Source organism: Nymphaea colorata, chromosome 3 (genome assembly GCF_008831285.2).
Source record: "Nymphaea colorata isolate Beijing-Zhang1983 chromosome 3, ASM883128v2, whole genome shotgun sequence".
In the NCBI taxonomy this organism is placed as follows: domain Eukaryota; kingdom Viridiplantae; phylum Streptophyta; class Magnoliopsida; order Nymphaeales; family Nymphaeaceae; genus Nymphaea; species Nymphaea colorata.
Window position 1 is genome coordinate 22,877,794 of NC_045140.1, and position 10,646 is coordinate 22,888,439.

A 10,646-nucleotide genomic window follows, 5' to 3' on the forward strand; every position below is an offset into this window, starting at 1 on the left:
ATCTAAGAGCTACCTTAGCGCTACGTCAAGGGAGGGGAGAGAGAGAGAGATCCGGCCTCTCTAATCTCGACTACGAGGGTTCTCAAACATTATTCATGTGCTTAAGTTTTTAATTTTTGTATCAATTTTAACCAAAACAAACGAACCTTTTCAAATCCACACCGTGTTGAAAATACCAGTCCCCATCCCATTGTCCTATGGTACGCCTCCGTTTCCATTTCCAGCATCCAGGGATGCAAACAGGCTTTCATCTACGAGAACTACATATCGAAGATAATCTGGTACCAGCTAAAAATGACAAAATCCTCACCATCAAGTGCGACCTAATAGCAGCCCAATAGGAAGAATTGCATTTCTTTATCCAGGAGGCATTTCCCCATTCCTCCTGACTCCTGGCATGCACCCTTGAGCCAAAGTTAGCGTCACAGGATTCTGCAGCAGCCACCAAGAAAAGCTGATCTCAAAAGCCACCGCAAATTTACACAAACACAAGCCATATCCACATCAGAAGCAGCACACACCACAAGATATTGTAAGGGATAGATAAGGACGCCAAGACAATTCCAAGAGCTCCACTACATATTGAAGTCCAAATACACCCTGAGGCTTCAGCAATGCATCTCAAGGCAGACAATCGGGGAAGAAACCCACCTGAAAACATAGCAAAGAAAGCAGACATAAACCAGCGCAGCCTTCATGCTCATCTTCCATCCCTGCTGCTCAGTAGAGATCTGCTTCTTTGTGTGTGTGAATAACACAGTCTGAAGATGGATACGAGATGCACGTCAGCACGTATCCCTTCTCGACCTGTGAATCATCAAGGAAGGAGCCATCAGACTGGTCCACTGATCCCGATACCATTTGGCCGGCACAAGTTGAGCATGCACCAGCTCGGCACGAATATGGTAGCTCCACACCAGCGTTCTCAGCAGCATCCAGAATGTACACATCATCTGGAGCCTCAAATTCATTCTCGGTACCATCAGGTCCAATCAACTTCACCTTGTATGTCGCCATTGCAGACACTCGGAAGCTGGACGCCTTAAGTCCAAATGTTTTTGATACGTTTCTCCTGCAAAGTGTAGAACCGCTCTTCACAAAGGAGCATGGGTTTCTAGAGAAATTGTTGACCAGGCTACATTTGAATGTGCAGGTGGTTGGAAGTCCCACTGACGACATTATCGTGCCTAACAAAAAGAACAGGAAGTAGCCCCAAAAATGAGTCGCATGCATGATTGCAGCAGAAGCGAGCAAAATAACAGGAATACAACAGGTGATATCTAGGTTAGCAAGAAATTACAGCAAACGTTTAACTAAGCATAAGTATGCAAAAAGAAGGATATCCAAGACACTCCACAATAAGGTCAATCAACAGAATTCCACGTTCCAATTTTCATGATGATGCAAGCACCATCAGAGTGTGAGTGTGATGCCAGAAGAAGGATGGCTTCCTCCCCTGTATCATTCACCTACGCTTGAAGAACCCTGCTAACCAAAAACAATTTACCTGATACCAAAAATTTTCTGCCAGATAGGGTCAAATAAGGATTATCTGCACTTCATTAGCATTATTTTCTCGTTCAGCTGCATATATATGCTTCTTGAACTTGGCAGATGATCGACCAGAGACTCCATATTAAAGAATTTAGGAAACTAATGCTGCCAAGGTCATTGGCTAAGTTTCGGTATTTAATTATTGTCTGCATGGTCGCCAACCTATCAGTCACTAGTTCACCGTCGTACATAGGCAGGCAGTGATTTCATCACCATCAATCACAAGTTACAGTTTCTAGAGAGTCATTTGCGGCAGACATTATGGTTTTTAGAGGCCGTGCTTAAAAAGCTTTTATTGCAAGTGAGAATCACAACAACCACTAATAAACTAATAAAGCAACCAACAAGAAGAAACCATTCACAATTCAGGTAACCTAATGATGAAGTAAAAGCTCGTAGCTGCCTTATGGTGGAAGCTCATTCATGTGAAATATGCAAAATAATGTATTTAGAGAGCTGCAGAAGAAATATACAACACACCAACTGAAAGTATCAGGTTAGATAAGCATTTGAAGATAGTCTACCAACAAAAAGTCAGGTTACAAGTTTCTTCACAAACAGTGGAGAAGATTTTATTTTATCCCAAAGAGAAGAGAAGTAGAACTATAGTTTAAACAGAAGCAGATCACTGTTTCGCTAATTCTTTATCCTTAAAATTTGAATTTTCATATCTGTGAGCTACAAACCTACAAATCTTTTAGTCAAATCTCAAAAGCGAAATATTTAGAATGCACCGAGAAGCTACCGTGCAGAAGGCACACCACCCTTAGGAAAAAAAAAGATCCTTTTTACCTTCACAAATGCAGAAATCAAGAGCTTCAAGACAATGACAAGAGATTGGAAGGTCACTCGTCTCTCCCCAAAATCGACAAGGAAAAGAAAAACTTCTAATACCATAAAGAACACATAACACTTCGTGCAAAAAATGTGCAGAAATGCAACAATTTACTAACTATGAACACATAAATACGGTTCCCCACATAACCTTCACAATCTGTATTCTATTTTGATGGAATAAGCAGAAAATAAGAAGCTCCAATGATGGTGTGTCTCTTCATTTTCCTACTTTAGAGAACCGAAGCATACGACCCAACCTTGAAAGAGGACGACTTTGAAAAGCCAACGACTAACAGCAAAACCTAAAGCATGTTCATCATATTGCAGTTTTGGTAGACAAGGCAACAGTCACATCCATCACTATCTTCCGACAACAGAAAAAAACAAGATGGATGATAGAGAAGGACGACTTTGCTAATAAGGGCAGCCATCGTCATAGGAAGCATATGGATTGTAGAGTTCCATAGCCTTTGAAAGACGACCCCATGAGTTAGAAGCCGGCAGATTAGATTTAAGTTTAGACCCAGAAGAGGAAGCAACAACAACCAGAGAGCCATGCTTAAAATCACAGAGAAAAACAATCAAGATCGAAAAAAAAAAAAAAAAACTGAGCCTTCTACCTCATCCATCTGCATGCACCAAAAAAAAGATCCTGTGTAGCAAGAACCATGAACCCGTGCACCCATTATATTTTCGAAATAAGAAATTGAAAAAAGGGTTTTTTATAAATATCTTCAGTAGTTAACACGCCAAACTACTCAAAACCCCATAAAAGATAAAGCAAATTCTCAACAGAGAACAGCCTCCATAAAAACTCATAAATCCCTGCATTTAAACGCCAAGAAGCATTCGAGATGCAAGATTTATAAAAGCAGATACAACAAAGTATCAAGCGAGAACAAGAAGCAAACACCCTACTCGAAGAGGAAGAGAATGGTGTAAAAAAGAGAGAGCAAGAGAGGGTTTTACCACTGAAACAGTTCTTCTCGACAACACACAGATGCAGCAAGAGGAAAGACCGCCAAGAGAGAGAGAGTGGGAGAGTGAGGTTGGGGCCGATTTGTTGAGGGTATCGCGAAGTTCGAGTTCTCGACCGAGCGGTAAAGTGAAAACCCTAAAAGAAAAGAGGAAACAGAAAGGGCAACTTTCGTGGGAATCCAACCTTTTAGCTTAATTTTGAGAACCACCATTTCCTTCCCAGGTTTGTTCAGAGGAGTTGTCCCTTCTATTGATTGATTACTGTTGATCTCTGTCTTAAAATCCAGTAAAGACTTGCGTTCATGTACTCTTCCAATTCTTAAGACATTTCTTATTAAGCTGACATATCTAAATTCCCTCCACACAATTGGTTTCATCAAACGTAACTTTATTTTACCCACACCATTTTTGCTGTTATAGGAAGTGTCTTTTCATTTAACCAATATGGGCATTTTAATAACACATGGTTCCTTGTGGTGAGAGACTGTGTTATACCTAAAAAAGAAAAAAGAAGAAGTTATTTTGCACTCTCTTAAATTTCTTGTCAAGAATTTTGTTTAGAAAAAAAAGTCAGAAAATGAAATTCGTGGACTTTGCTTCTTAAATTCCTTAAAATGCTTTTGACACTCATCAAACATAACAAGTTATGTGTTATGGGGAGTCTCCCTATACACTAGTCGCCATCCTCATCAAACAAATTTTTTTTTTTTTTGTTGCATTGTCTACAAAAACGCCTAAACGTAAAAAAAAAATAAAGTTAAACTCCCTTTTCAATTTCCGAAAAGTTAGGGCAACCTCTGAGAAATTTCCAAAAAAAAAAAAGTTGCTAGAGGAGACGGTGGGCGGCAGAGTTGCTTCCGGAGACGCAAGTGCAGCTGCCAGTCTGCAGTGCATGAAGACGGACTCGCTCAGACTGGCATAAATATTTTAAACGTCACCCTTTTTCTGAGAAAAAAAAAAAACAACTCTTCACCAATTTGAAAAAGTAGAAAATCAAAGCTTTTTTTTTTTTTGGTTACTTCAAATAACTTATTTAATACAGTAAAACGATGATGTTACTGGAGAAAGAACTCATAGATTTTGAAATCAAAAAATTTATGAAAAGTGCTCATCAAAATTAAAGAGTAGTCATTGATGTTTTGGAGATCATTTTATTATACAAGTTTGTTTTTCCATATTTAAAGAGGGAGTGGAAGTGGAACAAGCTTCTTCTGCTTTTGTTGTTTTGTTCCACCTACCAAAATCCGCATCGACTCTCAGCTTGGGAGGAGAAAACAAAAGCACCCCAAGTTTGAATTTAGCTGCTTATATTGTTAAAAGAAAACGTCAGCATAGTTACAAAAAGGCGTTTTTTTTAAAAAAAAAAAACTAAAAAAAAAGTGATAAATTAAATGACCATTTACAACATTTTAAAAAGCGTTTTCCTGAAAGAAACGTTAAAAACGAAAAAAACGTGTTTTTAACCTGCTTTTAACTCGTTTTTTTTCCTTTTTCATTTTTTTAATGTCAAACAATTTTTTTTATTTTATATTTTTTATTTGTTACAAATCTACTTATTTTTTAATGTTTTTGTTATTAGTTTTTCATTTATTTTATTCTTTCATTATTTTTAATTTTTTTATTTTTTAGAATTTATTGTATTCTTTTTATTTCTATTTTTTTCAAACTGGTCGTATTATACCCGAAAAAAATTTCACAATTTAAAACTCTGAAACATTAGTTATGAGTATGATATAGGAGTGGAACAAAATTATTTGATGTATTTTTTTAAAACTCTCGAACATTAGCTATGACGAGTGGAACAAAATTATTTGATGTATTTTTTTATACTGCAAAAGATTGAGCGACTTTTGTGAAATTTCAACTGTAGTAATTAAGAATTTATCCGGAAAATTTCTTTTGTAGAGATGATAAGGATGTGAACGGTTACATTCAAAATCTGGTAAAGACGTATGTTTTTTTTTTTTGTGCATTAATAACAATTTCGTAGTGAAAGTATCACAAATTTGTTATTTAATGTCTCCGACTCCGAGAGTGGGTTATGATTCGGCCCCGACCATTATCGACCCGATCCAATATCCACGCAAGGAACAAGGCAGATATTGTCATTCTGCTTCGAGGAGACCCGAGACAGCAACTCCTAACCGCGACCCGCGAGCTCCATGGCGCCGTCATAGGGGCGTTAAGCGGGAGTGTCAGACCGTTACGATGGCGAGCCCGCTACCAGTTTTGTCTTCCCGCGCCTTCATAGGCACGGCCTTTCACTCTGATGGGGATTCCAATTGTCTCTTTTCCTCCTTTTCTTCTCCAAAACATGGTGCCTCTGTTGCTAATGCTCACCGTGAACGAATTTCAAGCAGAACCGTCTCCCTATATCCTCCCCAACCATCAGAAAAATATGAGATTTGCCATCTGAGAAGCCGTAGAGATGCCCATTACTACGCGACTGAGATCAGACGGGTTAGCACCCAAGAATGCTCAGAATTTGCTATTGGGAATCTCATTTGGTCGATGGATGAAGATGGGTTTCATCCAAACAGGGCCCTGGCTGCTCAACTCTTGCAGGCTTGTGTCCGCTGTTCTTCCTACCAACTTGCAAAGCTGGCGCATGGCTTCCTTTTGAGAGTCTACCCCGATCTTCGTAACGATACAATTATATGCAACAATTTGGTGGGGATGTATGCGAAGTTGGGCTATCTGGACGATGCACTTCATTTGTTTGACGGAATGAATGAGAAAAGCTTGATTTCTTGGTCAGCTGTTATTTCTGCTTGCAGTCAATCAGGGTACTTTTTAGCAGCAGTACTACTGTTTAGGGAAATGAGGAGAGAAGGTTTGGCGCTTAACGAGTTCGCTCTGGGAAGTGTTCTAAAAGCAAGCTCGGGGCTGTTGGACACATTTCTTGGCAAACAGCTTCATGCTTTGTCGATACAGAGTGGCTTCCAGTCAGATGTCTGTGTGAGGACAGCGCTTATAACAATATATTCTAGATGCAACTTAATATCTGATTCTTTGAATGTTTTTCAGTATATAGATTCTCACGATATTACTTCCTACAACTCCATGCTTGCTGCCTATGTTCAAAATGGGAATTGTGTTGAATGTATAAAATTGTTTTTGCAGGCGATCTCTTTAGGATTTGTTCCGAATGAGCCAACTTATGCTAGTGTTTTCACTGCTTGTTCGACCATGTGCGATATTTATTTTGGCAGGGCTTTGCATGGCCATATAATAAAGATTGGTCTTTTTGGTATAACTCTTGGTAATTCACTTATCACACTCTATGATAAATGTGGAAGATTCAATGATGCTCTCAAGCTGTTCACTTCCATGGGTGAGAAAACTATAGTTACCTGGAATGCAGTTATTGCAGCATGTGCACACAAAAATAGGTTTTCACATGCAGTAGATCTATTTAAAAGGATGCAGTCGGTTGGGATAAGACCAAATCATGTAACTTTATTGAGCATTCTAAGTATGGTAGCTTCTGCCGCAGCTTTGAAGCAAGGTAAAGAAATTCATGCTCAATTTACGAGATATGCTTTTGGGCAAAATGTGGCTCTTGCAAATTCCTTGATTACAATGTATGCTAAATGTGGTTGCCTGGACAAAGCAAAAGTTGTCTTTGACAAAATGCCAAGCCGAGATGTAATTTCATGGAATGCAATGCTCTCAGCTTATGTTCAAAACAACCATTGGAAGGATGCTTTTAAACTATTTAAAGGGATGAATCTTACAGGCATTTGGCCAGATGATCACACTTTCACTGTTATCCTTGGCTCTTCCTCTTGGTTAGAAGAACAATTGAGGGGTGATGGTAGAGAATTTCATGCGTACATCTTGAAGACAGCTTCCAAGGCGTTAGCAGTGTCTACCAGCAATGCTCTTGTAACCATGTACTCTAACATTGGCAATCTTAATGCAGCAGAGAAGATTTTTCTGAAAATCAGAAAGAAAGATCTATATTCCTGGAATGCAATGATGGATGGGTACTCCATAAATGGCAAGGGTGATGATGCCATTGTCCTTTTCCTGAAGATGCAGTGGCTTGGCGTCAGGTGGGACCATCTGACACTCTCCATTCTCCTTGCAACATGCAGTAGGTTGTTGTCTCTTGAGCTCAGTCGACAGTTTCACGCCTTTGTTGTAAAAAGTTATACTCAGATTGATGATAGTCCATCTTCTGTTTCAGTTTACAATGCTCTCATATCTACATATTCCAAATGTGGTAGCGTAGCAGATGCAATTTGTGTATATGAAAGAATGGTTCATACTGATGTTTACTCTTGGACAACAATACTGAGTGCATATGCCCATTATGGAATGGGCCACAAGGCACTTGAACTCTTTGAGACCATGATTGCTCAGGGGATTAGTCCTAATGCTGTAACATTTTTGAGTTTACTTACTAGTTGTGCTCACACAGGTTTAGTCAAAGAAGGGATCTACTATTTTGATATCATGACTAAAAATTATGGCATACATCCAGAGGTTGAGCATTATGCGTGCATGGTTGATCTCTTTGGAAGATCAGGTCATCTCGAGAAAGCTGTAGCATTCATCATGGATCTTCCTGTTAACCATGGCACCACATTGTGGAAGGTTCTTCTAGGTTCTTGTCATTTACACAAGGAACTCAATCTTGGCATTGAAGCTGCGAGTAGAATTCTCCAGTTGGAACCTGGTGATGAGACAACATATGTGCTTCTCTCTAACATCTATGCATTCTATGGCATGTGGGAGGATTCTATAAAACTGAGAGGAATGATGAAAAATAAAGGACTGAAGAAGGAAACGGGGTGGAGTCGGATTGAAATAGGAAATAAATGGCATGGATTTGTAGCAGGGGATGTGTTGCACCCACATAGGAAGGAGATATATGAGAAGCTGGAGGAAACTGATGAAAAAATTAGGGGGATGGGTTATTTGCCCATGACTGAGCTGGTTTTGCATGACGTGGATGAATCACAAAAAGAAGTCCTAATCAGTCATCACAGTGAAAAACTTGCTGTTTGCTTTGGGATTTTGCAAACTCCCCCTAGCAAGCCTATAAGAGTGATTAAGAATCTGAGAACTTGTGAAGATTGTCATAACTGGATGAATCTGGTCTCAGTGATAGAAAAGCGCTTCATCATAATGAGAGACTCTCGTCGTTTCCATTGCTTCAAAGATGGTAAATGTTCATGTGGTGACTACTGGTAATTGGTTATGGATGATTAATTGAAACATTGCTTTGGCGAATGACCTTTGGATCTGAACATAAGGCATGTTAATTAGTAGTTTAACATTCTCAAGTTCAGCTAAATAGCATATCAAGCATGTGGAACAGCTTGATCTCTTCATAAATTAGAGTGTGCCACGAAGCAGAAGAGAACTGCAATATTGGTGAGATATTATGGAGAGTCATCTCCTTAAAAGCATTTTCAAAGTATGCTTCAAACCGAGAAATATGCTATGAGCATTGTGAAGCAGCTAAGCATACGTTGGTGCAGTCTGTTGCTTTGCCTTTGCATGCTGGCTGACACCAAGCCCATACGGATCAGTGAGCAACCTTTGCTGTATATGTCTTCGCCTTTAAGTTAAACTGTTGAGGTTAACATCGGAACTGCTTCAGAGCATAGATTCAGCTTCTAGAAAAAATCAAATTCTTCACATCATAAGTTGTGTCACTCACATTATTGAATGATAATCGTACATCACCTTTTGTAAGAAATCGTATACTTGCCTTTGTTTCCACTCTGGTGATTTTTCGTGTGTATAAGTGGAACCATATGGTCCACAGCATCCTGGTCTTGAAGAAGAGATTATGTAAAATTCGTGAGACAATGTCTAGCTGGCTGGAATAAATTGACATTCATTTAAGCCAGTAGATTGTTTTTCCAAGACACGTTTGACAAACACGTACCACCTGCTCCCGAAAAGGACCAGATTTTCTATCAGCCATTAATTAGGAAGGTTCCTCAGGGACACATGGCGTCTTCTATTATCTTATCTTGGGGCAAAAGCCTATTCAGTCAACGGTGGAAGTCTCTGCTAGGGCAAACTTTTCCTCTTCGCCACGCCACTACAACAGACTATAAATCCACATGAATGAAAAGCAAACACGGAGAGAGGAAGTGAAGAAAAGAAAAAAGATGGAGATCATTCCGTTGCTTGTCTCCATGCTCCTGCTCATGTCATCAGAGGCCATCCTGACCCAGGCCCAGGTCCGATTGACCGGCACGAATACTGCATCCGCCACGCAGGGTGGCATGCGGTTTGACCGCGAGATCGGCTTACAGTACAGCCTGAAGGTCGTCTCAGATGCCACTAACTTCATCTGGCAGACTTTCAGGCAAGGCGCCGCCGACCGGAAGCCGGTGAACTCTGTGGGCCTATTCATCGATGATATAGGCGGCGTCGCCTACACATCTGGCAACCAAATCCACGTTAGTGCTCCCTACATCGCCGGTTACAGCGGCGACGTGAGGAGGGAGATAACAGGGATCCTGTACCACGAGACAACGCACGTTTGGCAGTGGGACGGCAAGGGGCAGGCACCGGGATGGGTGATCGAGGGCGTCGCTGACTACATCCGGCTGAAGGCGGGGCTTGCGCCGGCTCATTGTAGGAAGCCCGGCGAGGGGAACAGCTGGACGGATAGCTATGACATTACAGCTCGTTTCTTTGACTACTGCAACGGATTGAAGGATGGGTTCGTCGCTGAGCTGAACGGGAAGATGAAGGACGGCTACAACGATCAGTTCTTTGCGGACATCCTGGGAAAGCCTCTGAACCAGCTGTGGAGCGACTACAAAGCTGCGCCCAGGAGTTGATTTCTTCGGCTTTGCTTGAATGGACCTGCCCAAGTTGTGTTTAGGCGAGCTACCAGTTTAGTGTCATCTATAATGGAGTTTGTGATATGATGACGTGACTCTGTTGCAACATCTATGAGGAACAAAGAGACTTGTAAAAGTAAAAGAAATAAACCTTTACGAATGAATTATTATGCTTGGTTAGTACAGCTCTGAGTGCCTACTCAATCTGGAATCTTATTATTAATGGTAGTTTATTCTTAAGGATTGAATATAATAGTTTTCTCCTTGCTGTCATTGGTTTTTAATTTTTCATTTAAAACTGAAAGTTAGTTATCAAGTATATATCTAAAACCAGTTCAGCAATCTTACCAATTCCCAAGTATTTCTGATTTGGGCTTCCATCGTGAGGGCGTGACCCGGCATAACGAGGGGCCATTAAGCCGACGGGCCAGGCTAGTTAAGTCTGGGTTCTAGTGGGGA

At 40.4% G+C, this 10,646-nt stretch overlaps 3 protein-coding genes across 3 annotated transcripts; 2 read left to right on the forward strand and 1 right to left on the reverse strand.

Moving 5' to 3' along the window:
• Positions 1-528: 528 nt before the first annotated feature.
• On the reverse strand, positions 529-3,520 carry LOC116249608 (ferredoxin, root R-B2). Its single transcript, XM_031622757.2, has 2 exons — positions 3,361-3,520; positions 529-1,187 (listed from the first exon to the last, which is right to left on the reverse strand). Exon 2 carries the CDS (start codon positions 1,177-1,179, stop codon positions 721-723), a length of 459 nt encoding a protein of 152 aa, XP_031478617.1. The 5' UTR covers positions 1,180-1,187; positions 3,361-3,520; the 3' UTR covers positions 529-720.
• A 2,008-nt stretch (positions 3,521-5,528) lies between these two features.
• LOC116251503 (pentatricopeptide repeat-containing protein At2g01510, mitochondrial-like) lies at positions 5,529-8,920 on the forward strand. The gene has a single exon (XM_031625821.2). It carries the CDS (start codon positions 5,578-5,580, stop codon positions 8,569-8,571), a length of 2,994 nt encoding a protein of 997 aa, XP_031481681.1. The 5' UTR covers positions 5,529-5,577; the 3' UTR covers positions 8,572-8,920.
• A 385-nt stretch (positions 8,921-9,305) lies between these two features.
• LOC116251504 (uncharacterized) lies at positions 9,306-10,372 on the forward strand. Its single transcript, XM_031625822.2, has one exon. The coding sequence runs from the start codon at positions 9,456-9,458 to the stop codon at positions 10,182-10,184; it is 729 nt and encodes a 242-aa protein (XP_031481682.1). The 5' UTR covers positions 9,306-9,455; the 3' UTR covers positions 10,185-10,372.
• Positions 10,373-10,646: the final 274 nt, after the last annotated feature.

Coding starts and splice junctions, on each gene's coding strand:
- LOC116249608 (XM_031622757.2), bottom strand. CDS start 1,179: ATGTCGTCAGTGGGACTTCCAACCACCTGCACATTCAAATGTAGCCTG.
- LOC116251503 (XM_031625821.2), top strand. CDS start 5,578: ATGGCGAGCCCGCTACCAGTTTTGTCTTCCCGCGCCTTCATAGGCACG.
- LOC116251504 (XM_031625822.2), top strand. CDS start 9,456: ATGAATGAAAAGCAAACACGGAGAGAGGAAGTGAAGAAAAGAAAAAAG.